General features: G+C 31.9%; 3 protein-coding genes across 3 annotated transcripts in view; all 3 read left to right on the forward strand.

The window, feature by feature from the left end:
- Positions 1-7,185: 7,185 nt before the first annotated feature.
- LOC106720697 lies at positions 7,186-11,451 on the forward strand. Its single transcript, XM_014515442.2, has 7 exons — positions 7,186-7,396; positions 9,179-9,295; positions 9,862-9,976; positions 10,183-10,308; positions 10,885-10,977; positions 11,065-11,131; positions 11,364-11,451. Exons 1-7 carry the CDS (start codon positions 7,327-7,329, stop codon positions 11,445-11,447), a joined length of 672 nt encoding a protein of 223 aa, XP_014370928.2. The 5' UTR covers positions 7,186-7,326; the 3' UTR covers positions 11,448-11,451.
- Positions 11,452-11,983: 532 nt separating this feature from the next.
- LOC106720702 (huntingtin-interacting protein K) lies at positions 11,984-13,430 on the forward strand. The gene is made up of 3 exons (XM_014515450.2): positions 11,984-12,331; positions 12,962-13,069; positions 13,248-13,430. Exons 1-3 carry the CDS (start codon positions 12,173-12,175, stop codon positions 13,341-13,343), a joined length of 363 nt encoding a protein of 120 aa, XP_014370936.1. The 5' UTR covers positions 11,984-12,172; the 3' UTR covers positions 13,344-13,430.
- A 1,226-nt stretch (positions 13,431-14,656) lies between these two features.
- LOC106720763 (protein roadkill) overlaps positions 14,657-18,251 on the forward strand; it is a 42,310-nt gene continuing 38,715 nt past the window's right edge. The window contains exon 1 of the mRNA XM_045678954.1: positions 14,657-14,685. The gene's annotated coding sequence lies outside the window, so the exon portion shown is untranslated. The remainder of the gene's footprint in view (positions 14,686-18,251) is intronic.

Genomic DNA, 18,251 nt, shown 5'->3' on the forward strand with positions numbered 1-18,251 from the left:
AATTACATTTAACACAAATACATATAACTAGCAGTTGCCCGCAACTTTGTCCGCGCAAAATTTATAGTAGAAAATAATAGAAAAATCTAGTAATAAATATAGCCTGTGACATCCGGGGATAGTGTAGCTTTCCAACAGTGAACAATTTTTTAAATCGATTCCGTAGGTTTGAAGCTTACTCAATGCAAACAAGCAAATAAAAAAACAATCAAATCTTTTCTCTTTACACATATCCTTCCTTCTTTTCGAAACAAACGTGCGGTGGTCGGTCTATGAATTATATTTACGGCAGGTGGACTCCATGTGAATGTGCAAACAATTTGTGTTGGCTTATACAATATCCATATAAACGTTCACCCGCCTTTAGGGGATGAATTACATAAAAGCCTTTTACAGTGCTCCTCTATGTAGTAATAAAATCCCATAGGCAAAACATCAAGTCTCTAGGCCTCGCATCAACGTTGCGCTGTGACAAATAAATATTGATACGAAATTTGACCTCCCTTTTTAGATCTTAAAGTAAACATTTGTAAAAAGCCTATGACGAAGTAATTATTTGTGTTGAAAAGCATTTATCTCAATTTTCATGAAATTCAGCCGAAGGATTAACGTTTCTCCACATAAACTTCGGACACCAATTTTCGACATTTAGGGGATTAATTTCGTCAAATCCTTTCTTAGTGGACGCCTACTTCGTAAAAGAAACCTGTATGCAACATTTTAAAATCTGTGGACCCAGACTTTTTGGCTATACGTTGATAGTTGACCGTGGGTTTCTGAGTCCAAAATCTCTGTATAATCCTCTCGTCATCTCTGTCACTATTTTTCCTGACAACGATTTGTTTCAAATGGAGATTTTAATCACAGATAACGACAGTGAGTCAGTCAGTTTAGTCTTTTATATATATAGATAACTTCTTATCACACTGACATAGCTCTTTAAATATAATGATAATTTGGATGACAATATGTCACGGAGTTTGTTACATAATTGTGTCACGAATAGATATCGTCTTCAAACTACGAGTAGTAGAGTTGATAATCCGAATTAATGGAGACAAGCAAATCTTTCTGCCGCACTCAAAGTTGTAAAATCAAGATTTAATATTATAAATCTTCTTTAAGAGTTCGCTTATTAACAAATTAACTAAATAAAAAACGTAATTTTTTTAAATCGAATCATGAACAATTATAGGTACGTAGTTTATCAATAAATAGTCAGGCGTCGTGTCTGTGTTATTACGTGATATTCTTAAAAATATTTTCTTCCATGTTATCCGATCGAACTTTTAGTATAATAAAAACAATTTGTTTAAAAATATTTAAACAACCGCTGTGACCCGGGATCAACAATGTGTTTGTCCCACAAACGGTTATCTCGCCTCTATTTGTCTCAAAAACGTTTATGAAATCCTGAGAAAGTAAGATTGTTGCCAACCGAGTAGAATAATAAAGACATGCATACAAGTAGCACTGGAAATTTACTAGGTTCTGTGACATATTTTGCCACGATGCCACAATTTACTGCTTACCACTATAGGGTACGGACGAGTAAAAAAACTTCCAGTAAAAATGTTTTGATAAATTTCTTAAAAAACGACAACCCTTGTGGCTATAGCTTGTATTTTTACCTATAAAGTAACGAATTGATTTTGAAAAAAAAAACATTAAAAATCTTTCTTATTATTAATTTTGTTTGTCAACACTTCGTTTTTTGGTTAAAAGATTTATTCCTTTATTTAGCTTTAGGAATAGAAAGAAACAATTTTAATGTTATTGTAATTAAAAAAACACGAAATTATCGATTGTAAGTTCTATCTGAATAACCATCGAACCACGGAAAAATTTTACTCAACCCATCTCTAATGAATTGTGAAACTAATTCAGAATTCAATAGACTAACTATAGTTAACAAACTACAGTTTGTTCGATAGCTATGTTTTCTTTTAATTGGTGACAAAAATATTAATCTAAGATAAAATAGGGAAATTCGTGTGGATGTCGCAAAATCCATACTACCATAGTTATTAAACAAATAAGGTACCTTAGTCAGGGACCTAAATTCAAGTATTAACATGCTGTTTTAATAATCTTAAAAGTTAATAAATTTAACAGTAGAAGACCCCAGCAACAAAAACATTTATTGACGGAATTGGCCGGCTCCACCACGTACACCGTACACCAATACCACGACCACACAGAGTACAGTTGTGAAGTTGAAGCAATTCTGCGTTTCGTCTAATGAGTGTGCGTGACGGTGGCCTAATTTTAGTCCCCTTTCTCTGTCCACCCTTTTCCTATAATGAAAGAATGGGAAATGGAATTGGATTTGACGGAGGAGGAGATGCATAGGAAAGGAATATATCCTTTTCCCGTGTGTCCCCTCCTCGATTAAAGGTAAGCAACGCATCTCCAATTGCATATGTCTATGGTCAGCGGTCGCTTCGCTATTTCGGCTTCAGGTGGCCGGTAGCGCGTTTGCCACCTTATGATATAAAAAAATGAATCAATATGCATTGTACAATGAGATCTATAAAATATATACCAGACGGGAAAAAATAATATAATCTGTCCATTTTCAACAATAATAAGCTACCACTGAGAAAAATGTTACATTGCGGAGAAGCTTGGTCCATTGAATTAAAAAGAACACACACAAATGTAGACAAAATTTAATCCAGTATCTTGAGAAATTACTAGAAAATAGTAAAATTTGCATAAGTACTTTGTTTACTGTGACTGATTTCCACATGTATAGGAAACACGTCTAAAAAATAAATTATTACAGTTAAAGTGGGTGCGTTGCGGGCACATAGCAACAGGGCACTATCGCGAGGGTGATAGGTGAGAGATAGGCCGGAAGACTCGCTGTACGAATAAACTAAAAATACAGGGTCAAAGGTCATTGTTTACTTGTTTACTTCGTAGTTTTTCGATACGAAAAGGACATTAAATTAATCATAAACTAAACTATGATAAATATGTGGCGGTGTGCTATTATTTTTAGTAAAAAAAATCATAACTTTGGAAAATTATTTAATGATTAATGCACTTTTACAATCTTCGACTTTACTTACTCTTTGCATATAGTAAATTATCCATTGTAAATTGTTGTTTACGAGTTATAACTGGATTTTCCATTCTTCAAATAATGTATAAACTCAGAGGATCTCATACAAAATTCAATTTTCAATGATATTATCTTATATTAGAGATACTATAGTTTCATGTTCTAACGCTAATAAATATCAAAAACTAATAAAATTATAGATACCTCTACACCTCGGACTATACCTATTTAACACTCCGAGGAAGTTTTGAAACCATTTTGGACGAATTGAAACCAATTATCAAACCAACAATATCGTAAAATTTTGTAACCTTCCATAATGGAACCCACAGAGACAATTAAAAATAGACTTGTCATTGAAATATGCCCGACATCTCCTCTAGTAGATTTATTTAATCATCATTGTAGAATTGACCTAACCTTAATTTTGTTGTTGTTTTTCAGTTTATCGATACACTGAGACATCCCTCGTGGCCGGCGCCTGATACTGCCAAGTCATAAACAAGTCATTGCAAACGCCTGTCGCGTGGGTAAGCAACTAACTTTTAGATAAACTATTAACAAACACAATTAGATGTCAGTTTGTCTGTTTGAATGTTGACTACGTTGAGGTACGTGGTTAAGTAGAATAGTACAAATGAAATTTATATTGGTCGTTTAAAGCGACCTAATCAAATTTGAAAATTAAATGTATCATATGTAATTTATAAAGTATACCCTTGCGTTTCCTCACCGAGGCGCACATAACCTCTGCGGTGGACACATCGTATCTATCCTGCCCAGGATACAAATGAGAGCATTTCTTTTTCCCCGGATGGGATGTGGGTTTACCATAGGAGATCTGCTCCCGTCGCCTTAGCCTTCTTGAAGGAAGGCACCTATCGAACTTTGTGATGGCAGCTTTCCTTCGTCAAAATTGTGGTACTTGGCGAGTTTAATGCCCACCACGATCACGAATGGCTTGGGTCTCATACGATACGACCACGCGGAGAAATCGGTCTATGACTGGCCTATCATATGATCTAACGTAGCTAGTTACCTCGCCCACGGGAATCCCAGATGTGGAAGATCTGGACAGCTACTCAGTTTCCATTGAGCCTTGAGGAACTACAGTGCCTAGCTCGCGTCGCCCACGGTTCATACCGGATGGCCACCGCCGATTGCGGCACTACAGGTCAGGAGAGTAGGTTGAAATGCGGTGCTTTTTTATATCCTACCCATAAGAGCTAGTTTACTTCAAGCTGGACGACCCCAATGCTGTTGCCGATTGTGTCGCTGATGTGGTACTTCAGGGAATGGAATTATTTATTCTGGCATCTGTCATCATGTAAATTATCTGCAAGCTACAAACAGGACTGTTATCGAGCCTGGACTGAGGTGTAAGCGGCTAGGGAAGGCCAGCCCGGCCTGCTCAAAAAAAGTACAACTTTGCCTCTAGGGCCTTTAAAAGAGTTATTGAAAAGGCAAAGACCCAAAGGTCTGTGTATTGTCTTCCACCTTGTTTTTTCTAAGTATCAATGCTGCAAATAAGCAACATCCATTATTCTGCAAACGATAGCACCGGTGATGCGTTGTACACAGCCAACATGAATGTTTCTCGGAGCCAATGAAAACTAGACCAAACTGGATACCCTATTGGGGTCGATGAAATCTTGTTGATTTTTATCCCAAAAAGATACAAGTTAACGCTATTACAAATAAAAAGATCCCTTATTTGTAGATAAAAATAACCGAAGCATTTGTTATGTATGTATAAATTTGAAATCAAGTCCGATATCGATAGGTTATTCATTGAAACATTTTGTTTTGATTCCTGCTGTATTGAGTGTGACCTACTTCTCTTTAATCGCATCGAGCAATAACAATTTAATTGATAATTAAAACTATTAACAAATCATTGCGTTTGTTTTGTATTTTTTTACATTCATTGATTACGAACACTTATTTTGAAATAAGTAAAGTTTTTATGTCAATTAAAATCATTTATTGGATAAAATTAGGTTGACTCCATAGAGTCTAATTTTAGTTTTTAGTAGTTTTGTAGACGTTTAAATTATAATTAATTCAACCAACAGTAAATCATAGACTCACTAAACAACAGCTAGTGATTGTTGTTATGGTACAATGCAACTATATAGAATGACGTCCTAAAAAACTGATAATATTGGTATTAAGATGTTTAAAGTATCCATAATTCGTTGTTGGAATGTTTTAGGAATCATTAAATAGTATGCCTGTCACCAAGCAAACGAAATGAAAATTAAAACCAAATAATATCTAAGTACTCCTGTTTAAATAAATAAAACATTTGGCATGTTCATCAAGACGTAAATTACTTTATTAGCAAGAGAATTCGTACAACCGCATCGACTTTCGCAGCTAAGCTGTTTACTGAAGAAACATTTATCGAATCTATTTGAATTATTTTTGCTCCAACATAAATCAACTAACATTGCTAGAAAAAATATTCCCCTTCTTCGTTCTGTAACATTCTATTATAGTTTCTTCTGACAATTTAAATAGAATTTAGCTTAGCTACGCTATACGAATACGGGCCTATATAAACACCATTTCCTTTTTAAATATTAGGTTACACCTTAACTAAATAGATAACAATAATACCTTCTTGAAATTGTCCCAAAAAAAATTCGCTATTTTACTTTAGCACGCGCATGTTAATTGTACATTTTCAGATATCACGTTAAAACTATTGATACAAGTCTTATCTAAACAGTTGTTACCATCATTTCTACTTAGTGGCTGCAATGTCCAAATTTATCGCTACGGGGCGCCGTTTCACTAACGGCTCATTATAATATGCACAAATTCAGAATTAATTTGAACAAAGTTGTTTATAGAAATTGTAGGGCTTAGCATGTTAACATAGTTATTCATGTGAATATTACATAAACAATCCACCCCGTTAAGGAATGTACTACGACAGCTAAATTTATTATAAAAGAAAGTGGCAAACGAGATATTGCCTAATTTTTTTATCTGCTGAAATAAATGCAATATTTCTGTCAGCACGAAACAATCATGACAAATGTTGTTCTGCTGCTGACAGGGGTTGCGGTGAACATCAAATCAATTATTTATTTGTATTAGATTGATGATGGTTTGTGCGGTCAAGCCTTTTGTCACAAACAAATGAAACTTGTTTGTTATGAGGTACAAACATTTTGTCATGCTTTATTGAATTAAATTGATTACTTACATAAGTTTACAAAAATATATTTAAGCCTTGAAAAAATAAAAATTTCGAAATTGAATAATCCTATCTAATTGAGCATAAGTCTATGGTCTATTTGGAGATGGATTGATGGATTGTGGGATATATTTAAGTGCAGACTTAAATTGGCAGGATCAATTCCAACCACCAAAAACTGGAGTGACGCTGTTTTCTAGTGGTCTTTGGTCCCGCTGCATTTGATATTCGACAGTAGATTACTTATCTTTGGTTACTGAGACCATCCCTGTCCGAGAAATATCATCATCCCTCTCATTATCTTTAACAAAATAGATGATTTGTTTCATAATTTATTTGTTGTTATTCAATCTGTTTCATACAGGGATTTTTATATAAAAATTTTTTTGACATATACTTTTTTATCTTTTACGTATGCTTTTTGTAAGACAACGTCATTTTCATACATAAGTAAACCAAATGTAAATTTAAAACTCAATACAACTGTGAAGTTGATTTTTTGTCAGTAATAAAGACGTTTAATAAAAATCTGAAAAACAGGATTTTTTCTCTAAAAGGACTAACCGAAGCACTTTGAACAGTAACCTAGTTCAGGTCTTCCAACGTTATTTCATGGGACATACTGCGAAATCAAAACAAGATTCTAGAAACTTATTACTATTTAATTAATGGGCCATTCATTTGAATCAATTTTAATTGGTTTCTAATTGCGGCTACATATTTCTTAGTATAATAAATAGATTTATTTCTTCGTAATGACGGTTCGATGATTTAAGTCAAGCGAATAACCATTGTACTATTAGTAACGGATTCAAGGTTATAGTAAATCTGCCGCGGCAACATTCAGTATAATGAACGACGTGAAAGTAACGATATCGCTACTTTGCCACATCTCTGATAAGTTATCAGTGAGCCTTTAATACGTTCGCATCATACCTTCAGCGCGATCATTTCATTATGTTACAAATTTATATCGTACAAGTTATATTGCGCGTGAAAAAAAACGTTTAGACAATGTTGTGACGGTAGTTTTGTAGTGTGATTCGAAATGGCATTACGGCTTTTGTTTTGTTGCATATTTTTTAGCTTGTTGCTGCGGATAAATGAAGCTATCATAGGTATTTACTGTTTTACATTGTTACAATTGCTATTTACGAAGCCTACATATCATGATATTTAATTAAATTATGCTTATAGTGTTTTATTCTGTTTACATTATAACTTGTAAGTAACCAAATAGTATTAACAGAGAACAATCTCTCTCTTAATTTAAATTATTACGCAAAAAATAAATCTGAAAACAATATATGAACAATATTGTTTTTGTTTAAGTGTTTATGAATTTAAATTTTATATTTTAAGTTTATATTCAATCATTTCAAAAGGTGACAAAATATGATATTTAACTTTCAATAAAGATAATGACCATTAAATAGCAAATATTAATTCCGCATCAAAAGTTAGTTTATAATAAGTGAAAAGTAAGATTTGTGTAAACGATTAAAACCCACAAGTTATATTAGAGGATTATTTTATTTACCACTAGCTTTTACCCGCGACTCCGTCCGCGCAGAATAAAAAATAGAAAACGGGGTAAAAATTGCCCTGCCCGCCCACCAATTTTCAGTCAAATCGATTCAGCCGTTCTTGAGTTATAAATAATGTAACTAACACAACTTTCTTTTATATATATATATATATATAGATTTATAGAATAATAATTATGCCCAAAGGCAGTTGGAAAAACTACTGGCAAACTATTTTACAGGTCTACGAATTTCCAATTAGAGCGCGTACAGTTCATCCTTTTCTTATAAAGGAAAGTTAATACTTTATACTTATACTTAATATTATATTAGGCCTCGGATACCACACTGATCAGACGAAACGCGTAATTGCCTCCACTTAGCCCCAGCCTTCTCGTCGTGGTATTAAACCGATCTAACCGGCCAATTCGTTCAACAGATGATATTGTTGCTGCCGTCTACCACTGTTAAAGTGTTACCGGATGTTATTGTAGCAGTTACATTTTGAATTAAAACTCATAAATGAATTCCTATAAATGTCTCATTGTGTTAGGTTTTTGTCTTATCAGTAAAAAGTAAACGTATTTTGTTTTCGACGCTCCATGGCCGTTGACAAGACCATTGTTTTTTACCTCTGTATTTTTTACATTTGTAAATTTGCGACTTATCTATCGATCACTCTAATACATGAAAACAAAGTAGAAAAAACTAAATATATCAATATTTTTTATCGTACTCTTACATTCCATAGAATGATTATCACTTATTTTTTGCAAAAGGTTTTTGTTCTTACATTTTGCATATTCATCTTAGAAATTCGTCTCTTTTCTCCATGTTTTCAACTGAATGTTGTAATTTTTTTACAATCATGACTTAGATGTTAAGTACTTGTGTAAATACGCCGATAATTTCCTTATTTAACACTTGATTGTTTAAGTTTTAGATAACATTCATATAAAGTTCCAGAATGTTTGGCAAAATTTGTATATTTACGTATCTATTATAATTGTTTGTTGTTATAATCTATTCCTCATTTATGTAATTCTTATCATACTGACTTTAGTTACCTGTACGTGTTCAGTGTATACTACATACATAATATGTCATTGAACTCTTTGAAATTTATATGCTAACCATTTTAAGATTTCATATTGTTTGATATAAAATTCATAAAGGTACCCCATAGGTCGCTCTGTGGTCACTTTAAGTGTAGTATTAGTTGATTACTTCAATATTTTTAAAAAGTCCTCGATAATATACTCGTATACATAAGCTACCTTCCCCTCAAAGTTCGGAGATTACTCGGATCAAACACAGTTTTGCAGACAGAAAAGAATTTCCTTGATATATATAAATTTTCTAATTTGTTTACAGAGAAATGTGGAGTGACATATTGTGTGGGGGAAGCCTATGTATGCATAAACGATGAGTGCTACTGTGCAGAGGGATACACACCCAATCCCTTTCAGACACGTTGCCTAAAATGTCCAGGTCTTAGTTTTTTTCCTTTAATATATCGTTTCTGTGTATAATGTCTGTCTAATTTTTCAACCAAACATATATACCAATCATTGGTTTTCTGACCGTACATTAGCTTTGAAATTAATTGGATTAATGTTTCAGAAAGCTACCCTTATGATATTTAATTAAAATCTAAAACGAATAATTGAACAGTTACATTTAGTAAGAAATTAATTGCAAACATAGATTTTGTATCTTAAGTTAATGTTATTTAGTAAATTTCATATTAAATAATGTGATTCTAAAAACGCACTTTAAAAGTGACCAAAGTATTTAAGTTAAAAATCAGGAATGTTATTTTTTATTTACAATTAGCTGTCGACCGCGACTCCGTAGGCGGGGAATTGGAAACAAACTTAACTAATTGCCTATGTGGTCTACCAAACTATGTTCTACATCTATGCCAAATTTCAACAAGATCAATGCAGCCGTTATAGATATACCTTCTTACAAAATTCCATCCATCTAAACATTCGCATTTATAGTATTATTAAGAATCTTCGCATTTTCATAACTTCAACTTGTGTATATTTCAGGTTTGGGTGAAAAATGTTTCGGAACATGTTGCGGTGAACATAAGAATGGGAGTCTTCAATGCCGACAGGGTGTCTGTCAACCTTGCTATGATTCGTACGGCAATTGGATATGTCGGTATGTAACATAAAATTTACATCATCATCATCATCATCCTTATTATAGTCATCATCGTCAGAGGTCTCTCCCATACGATGATTGTCACAACTCTTCTAAAGTAATATTTTTGCCGAAAGTGATATTTCGAAACTCAGCACAATTTTCATAATTGCTTAGCTAATTTTATGTGATGTGAAAATAATTTAATAATTTTTTGATTACAGTGACTCCTTGGACCAGATGTTTCTGGTCTCGAGTACTCAGATAATAATGGCAGCTGCGTTAATATTAGGAATAATAACGACTTTCATTTTACTATACAGACTTTGTGCTGCGACCGCTAACTTGCAGTAAGTAGTCGCTTTAATAAATAGGGGAAACTTGGTAGTAGTCATTCCACAACTAACGTGTACTTTGTAAAGCAAAATTAACCAAAGAAAAGGAATTCTTAATGTAATTTGTAATTGTATTTCACACACTTTTCTGTTTGATTCTTTCCAATCTTAATAACACGATGATAAAGAAAAAACTTTACTTACTTTCTTTTCCAGTATGTTAACTAAAATTACTAGAAGAATAAGGTTTTAATTTCAATATGAAAATGGCTTTTTATTGTATACTACATTTTGCCCGCGACTCCGTCCGTGCTAAATTAATAATAAACTTAATAAGTCTATGTCTTCTCTCAGACTATGTTCTACATCTGAGACAAATTTCATCAAGATCCGTTGAGCCGTTCCGGAAATACCTTCAAACAAACATCCATCCATCTTAACTTTCGCATTTATAATATTGGTAAGATTTAAAAGCTCTTAAATGGCACTAGGCATTTAGTAACTAAGGATTAGCCTTCGTTTTTCAAATAGTATCATTTTTTCAATTATTTCTAGTTACATTTATTACACAATTTATCTATATTCTTTCAGACCTGTTGGGACCAGACCTAATTACGAGAGTCGTCTGTCTATTGGAAGCCTGCAAATTTACGTCGAAGAAAGATTAAGGGATGCTCCACCAAGGTAATGCGTAGAGGACAAACAAACTTCAATTCTTATTTATATAGATGTATAATATATAAACAAATAAATAAAAATGGTTCATTATAGGTATACAAGAACTGCGCCCGCTGGCTCCTCCGTGTATCCAGCGTCCGCGTATCTTAACGCAGGTTTTGTAAGTAAATTCATACGTTTAACTCTTTCGAGGTTCAATAGTCATTCAATTCAAATAATAGACGATTTGTTAGTAATCATAACGTACCTAGCCAGCGTACCTTTTCAACAAACTTAATTGCGTAAGTTCGTTAGTTTTGTACCCTGGTGTTTCAAAGATGCCTAATCATTTGATTCTTTTAGTTTTCAAATAAATCACTAGTATCTGTATTTTTTTGTTATTTTTCACACAGATACACGATAGCAGCGTGCCGCCGCCAGCCTACACGCCCAGCACCAAGCCCCGAGATACTCAAAGCGAAACCCTGCATATATAAAAATAATAATTAATCGATCTCTTGTAAATATAGTTTTATAAATAACTTTTTGATTTGATTGGATGTAATTTTTGTAATTTATAAGATTAAAATAAAATAAGACTATTTTTCAAACTATAACATACTTTTTTCTCTATAGAAGTTAAGTTATACTAATTAATAGTACGAGAGCTCTACTCAAATTATAATAAATTCTGCAAAAAAACCTTTGATTCCTAATCAAGAATACCTTATGTACGTAGTACAAGAACATTGTAAATACCCGTGCTAAGTATATGCTTTAAAAAATCAGTATCTCTTTTACCTTTAATATTTGCTCCTAGACCAATAAAATCAAGAAAGAAATGATAATAATGATTTTGAAAGCAAGAAACTATCTGTTACACAAAAACTATCTACGAATTAGCAGTATCTAGAATGTAATAGTATACAATAATTTAAAGTATTTAATATACAGTATACGAGTAATTCTGGCAATCCACAACTATCCACCAATTGACAGATGAAGTGACAGCTTTCCTTTCTTCATTTGGCGATTGGCGAGTTTGACAAATGTCAAATTACTTTGAGAGCTAAACTGCGATCGCGTTTTTAATACAGAAACGTTTTTAAATAATGAGATTATAAGTTTTGTATCGAAACTCTCTATTTTAAACAACGTCTGTTCTATTTCATGAATTTTAGAACTGTTATTTAAACGTAGAACAATCGTGAATCTTGTGAAAATGGCTGACGAAGAAATTAATGGAGACACTGACGAAATTCAGCATGATAAAGATAAAACCCAGAAGAAAACTGCTAAGCACGATAGTGGAGTAGCTGATTTGGAAAAAGTAACAGACTATGCAGAAGAAAAAGAAATATCCTCTCAAGATATATCTGGAGTAAGTATTTATGTTTACAAAAAATTTGAGGTTAGCTCAGCAAATGAACATCACATAATATTACATCCATTTTACAGATCTAAGTAAAGCAAAGATAGAAACAATTTCATTCTGTTGTTAGATATTTTTAAAAATGTACAACAAATATGTCCAGTAGAATAAGTCCATTAGTGTGAGTTGTGAAGTGTGGCTGAACAACCCCTTTAAACTTGTTAATTTTTTAAAATAATTTTATAGTTTAATAGCAAAAACAGACATTCATAACCTTGAATCATTGTGGTCTATCTCCAACCTAAATACATAGAACTCCCTTCAGTCACTTCTTGTTTTTATTCAAATAGATAAAAATAATATAGGAGGGTGTTATTATACAAATACTTTGTCTCCAATATTCTTAATTAGATTATGTTTTATGAATATGTAATATTTTTATCAAAAAAGCTTAGATAAATGTTCAATTTGCTTCATATAATACAATTTTGGTTGTAGCTGGCCATAAAATAATGCAGAGGAGGGCACTGCGTAGAACACAGATCACCTTGAGCCACCAAGTTATTTGAAAAGACATGTGCTAAATGGCTCATGTTTTTAATTTTCTTTTTTTTTTATTTGTACCATTAATAATTTCAGGCACTTTCATTAATTGGTGACAGAAGAAATAAAGAGGCGGCTGAAAGATTAGAAAAAGAAAATGAGCTTCAAAAAGTTTCTGTCAAAAAAGATGATATAGAATTAATCGTGAGTACAAATGTTATGTATTTTTTATTTATTATAAATTTTTCTTGAAAAATGTTTTCTATTAAATGTGAATAAACTTGTTTACTTTAATATTTTACATAATTATTATCAGGTATAGGTAATTCCCATAAGTTATAGCAAAATTTAATAAAACAACATTAAAATTTTTATATTCCAGGTCAAGGAAATGGAAATCTCTAGAATTTTAGCTGAAAGAACCTTACGTGAACATAGAGGTGATGTGGTGGCGGCATTAACAACACTTACCAACTAACAATGTGATAAGATTAATATATTTTATTCACAAACCAAACTTTAACATAGTTACACTTATGTAACATTTTCAAATAGAATTTTGTATACCATCCAATTTGTTTTATTTAATCACTAGCTGTGAACCACATCTTCCGAGCTGAATTAAAAAAATATATCCTTTGTGGTATTCCATACTGTTCTGTATCTATACCGAATTTCATCATAATATAAGTAAGATTGTAAGTATTCCACCTCTGTTTGGATATAATTTAGAATTAAAGCAATATTAAAAATGCTACCTGTGACCAACATTGATGAAGCCTTTTATAATTTTAACTTTTATGGTATGAAGGCTTTATGGTAAGAATGAGCATTATTATATAACCATTGCTAGCCATTATCATAATGAAACAAGAGAGATATGTTAATATGTCAACAAGGTTCTTAAGTCATTGTATGTTTGTTTGTTGCTATAAGTATATCTATCTTCTACAAAGTATGAACATGGGAAACAGATCTATTACTTAACTTACCATGTAATAAAATACAGTTGCAGTTGTACAGTAGTACCCAGACGGCAATATTTTTCTTTATAGGTTTTATGACAAGGGTTTGTTTTACAAAAATGTGTAGTTAAAGAAATGAAAACCGTGTTTTCGATATGAATAAAATCTACGTAAGACCTCTTTGTGATGTTTGAATGAAAGAAAAACATTTTTTTACACTTTAATGCCTTCTATTGGCCAAACGAACACACTTTAGACAAAGAAAAGTTCAGTAGTTTAAGAAATGAATACCGTGTTTTCGATATGAATAAAATCTACGTAAGACTTCTTTGTGATATTTGAATGAAAGAAAAATAATTTGTAAACTTAAATGCCCTCTATTGGCCAAACAAAACAACTTTATAAAGAAAAGTTGGGTCCAATCGGCATGATTTCGACCAAAGAATCTATAGTAGCCTGGAGATTGAGGAGTTCTAATCGCGGTAAGCTGTCATTATTTATTTTGACTTAAGCCAACGAAATCAAGTAACTTTGTCGATCTAAACACGTGTAATAATTAATTATGGCTCTTTGCTTAGTCCGTTCCTTTACAGTCCAAGATTGAAATCGATTTTCAAAGAGAACGAATGTAAAAACCGAAATTCTAAACACTTTTTTATTAATTTGTCTGTGGTATTTTGTCTCCGGTATGCTTTATGGCCAACTGAGGTGTGTTTGCATCTGCAAGTATCTACTTCTTTTGTTTTTATTTTTAACAGCAAATAATTCTTTGGTTAAATAAAATTGTGTTAAAAATAATAAAACTAGTAAGTGTAATGTTATAACACGATTGCATCGGTTTTGAGATCAGAATTGGTAAGTAAGATGTATTACGTTAAACGTCAAACTCCAACATTTTCAGGCGTCTACTTAATTATTAAAATAATTTTCTGGCCTTGATGTTTATTTTTTGTATTCTTTGAAGCATCTCAATGTTTTTTAGAATGCATAATATAATGTAAGTTAGCATGTATTTTTATACGTGTAAATCTATTACTTTGATTAAATGGTAACCATCATGGAGTTTTTGCATGTGATGAAGATTGACAGATATAACTTTCATATTATCATGTTTCTCACGTTTATTCAGTCACTGCTGTTTACTGAGATAATTGTCATTAACACAATTTGTTAATTGGTATGAATTCATATTTATATAAATAGTAAGAAGTTAACTTTGTAAGGTACTTCTCTTTTATCATAACTGTGTTTATATGTATTAAAAAATGCAAATGTTCATTAATACGAATTACAAAAAAAAAAATGCATTAAAATACGACCTGATTATGCGTTATAAATCCATATGTATCACTGTAAAATATTTTTTTAAGATACCTTAATTTTTTGGGACATTTACTTAATTTATATTTTTATACAAATGATTATTTTAATTATTTATTTACTTTGTTCATTGCATCACATTTGAATGGATGGAACAGATGAATTATTTTTTTGTTGTCAGACGGTTCTAATGAAAGAAAAAATCAAGGATTTTACGCTGAAAATTTGTATTCAATATTCATAGTTAAAACTGTGTATCTGGGGGTCAGCTAAATACCCTTACAAGTGCAACCTGCAATAGTACTCAACATTCTTGCGGCAACCTTAAAAGTAAAGTTTCTTGCATATTTTTGTCTACAAAATTAAAAAAACACATCATTTAAAGTGACCCAAAAATAATCATTTTTTTTGTCAATTATGTGTGATCAAAATATTCATGGGACAAATCAAATATCCTCTTCAAATCAACAAAAGTGTCAACATAACTGTTTACTATGAAATAAATTGACAAACACTTAAAAATCAACAGCAAATATATCAGATACTTGATATATTAACAATAATAAAGCCAGAAAAGTATAAGTAAATAATTATTTGAATTCAACAGATCAAAATTTTCTGACCTTGTAAAATTGAAGGGTGTCATATTCCAACAGAACAATGCATGGTGTCATGTGTCATGACAACTTGGAAAAAGTTGTTTAATATTCACAAGCACACTCATCATATTATCTTTAAAAAATCCGTATATAAAGATGTTTTTATATTATAAGGTGGCAAACAAGCGAGCAGCCACCTGAATTTTCCAAAAAAGCGAATCGACCGCTGTGCATGGACATTCTAAATTGCAGATGTATTGCCTACCTCTAATCGGAGGAGAAGAGGACACTCAAAAAGTGAATATTTCCCTTTCCTATGCATTCCTTCTGTCAATTCCACATCTCCTTCCCATCTTTTCATCATAAGAAAAGAACGGGAAAGAAAACTTTAATTAGGCCTCGGGCACCAGACTCATCATATAAAACACGGAATTGTTTCCACTTGACGCTTCTCTTCTGTGTTGTTGTGGTATGTCACCAGGCGAGACGGCCAATTCATGCAACAGATGTTTGTTGCTGCTGGTGACTACCATTGTTAAAAACTAATAAAAAAGTTACTAATCATAACTTATATTGACAATTTTGTAAAATATTACAAAACATAAGTTAATATTATAAATCACAAAACATATATACATAAAAATATAAAACTTGAATTTGTGTGAAATGTTTGAATTTGGTAATAGCATATTTTGAAAAATACATACATGAATTATTTATTTTTTTCTTATTAAAAGGATGTTCTCTGTGAGTTCAATCAAATATTTCTTAATTACACTAGATGTAGGATCAAATAATTTTAACCCGCATAAAGTATTCATTCAAACTATTCGGGTAAAAAATCGCAATCTTGCGTCTCTTTTCATAGCCATTTCTATTGCTATTGTAGAGTTTCATCTTTATTTACGGTTAATTAGATACTTGGAGAAAATTCAAATTCATAAACTGATAGCAAAAGTATCATTGGTTACCTTGATAAGCAATCGTGGCAAAAGAGCAATTAAGTCGTTAGGCAATTTAGTTTTGCCATAATAAAAGTAAAGATAAGACCAGACAGTTGAAAAGCGAGATGTCGCCTGGAATTTTTTAAATTTAAATTTGTTTTATTGTTTTAATTTTATATTACCCCCCAACAAGACTTATCAGTACCTTCTCCGTCGGCTTATGAATCGTATTTCAATTATCTTAAGGTTATTTTTTAATAGGCACACAAATATGTATAAATTTAGAGCTTACGAAAGAATTATCTTAAAAATCAGTAAACAAACGTAAAAATATTGGCGGCTCTGCACAATATATTAATACAAGGCGTTTTTTCATTTTAATATATATGAAAACAGTTGACCTTGTGCCCAAATATACAAGGATCTCCGCATTGAAGGACATTTCCGGCAATGAGTAGGCCTTGAGTTAGTCTTCAAGGACTTGGGGAGGGAGGGAGGCATTGTAATGATAAAGGAAAAGCATACCTGGTTGTTTCTAGGTCATTCGTACCCACCCTCCGATCTCGCCCTGAATACAAAATTATACCGCCCCTTATTTTATGTATTTACCAAGCTCTTAATGTTTTAAATTTGTCACTGCAAAATTAGGTTAATAATTTATATAACTAATTTAGGTATACATAGATAATTCCCTAAAAACGACTTACTACAACGTAGTCATATAAAAAAATTAAAAATGTCACACACAACGTAATCATTCAAATTCAATAATTTGAATACATTGATATAATGTTTGGTCCTTTAGAATTTAAAGAGTGTGACTACTATTACGTAATATGTCGTTGATTACACTGCACAAAGTGGTGGTGGGTATTATCAGATCATTACCAATAATCAACTCGACACCCATACAGCGGAAATGAGGTGCAAATTAATGTTACGATATGTGAAAGTGTATTAAAGAAACGCGTATTTTCTATTAATCTATTTCGTTTTTCATAACAAATTGAATGCGAAACTTTCAACACCAAAAAAAAATAAACTAAATTTTTAGATTTTAGAATGTTTACTAGAAGCTTATCACTTTTGCTAATATCGTTCGGTACTCCATTATTACCGTCAGAGAAAATGTAAACTGTTTTAATCTCCTTTGTCTGCCGATACCCCTGCACGAAATGGTATTATTATTTCTGTTTTCTCGCAGATAAATAAAGAAATGACAATATATCTTTGTACAAATTTTGGAGACTAGGAAAAACTGTTTCTGTTGGAAAATTAGTTAAATGTCTGAAAATCGATTACATAGATATTTTAAAAACAAATAATTCTTTGTAATGTGTTTGTTGTATTTTTTTCATTACTCATTCCATTGTATATTATGACCAGAGCTGGGCATTAACTCGTTAATCCGTTAATCGTTAATTAACGAAGTTAACATTTTGCTTAACGGATTAACTTTTAAGTTAACTTCAAAAAGTGTTAACGCTTTTGTTAACTTCCGTTAAACTCAACTTCCGTTAATAAAAGTCCGTTAATCGTTAAATTAGGAACTTGGAGA

Source organism: Papilio machaon, chromosome 8 (assembly GCF_912999745.1).
Source record: "Papilio machaon chromosome 8, ilPapMach1.1, whole genome shotgun sequence".
Taxonomy (NCBI): domain Eukaryota; kingdom Metazoa; phylum Arthropoda; class Insecta; order Lepidoptera; family Papilionidae; genus Papilio; species Papilio machaon.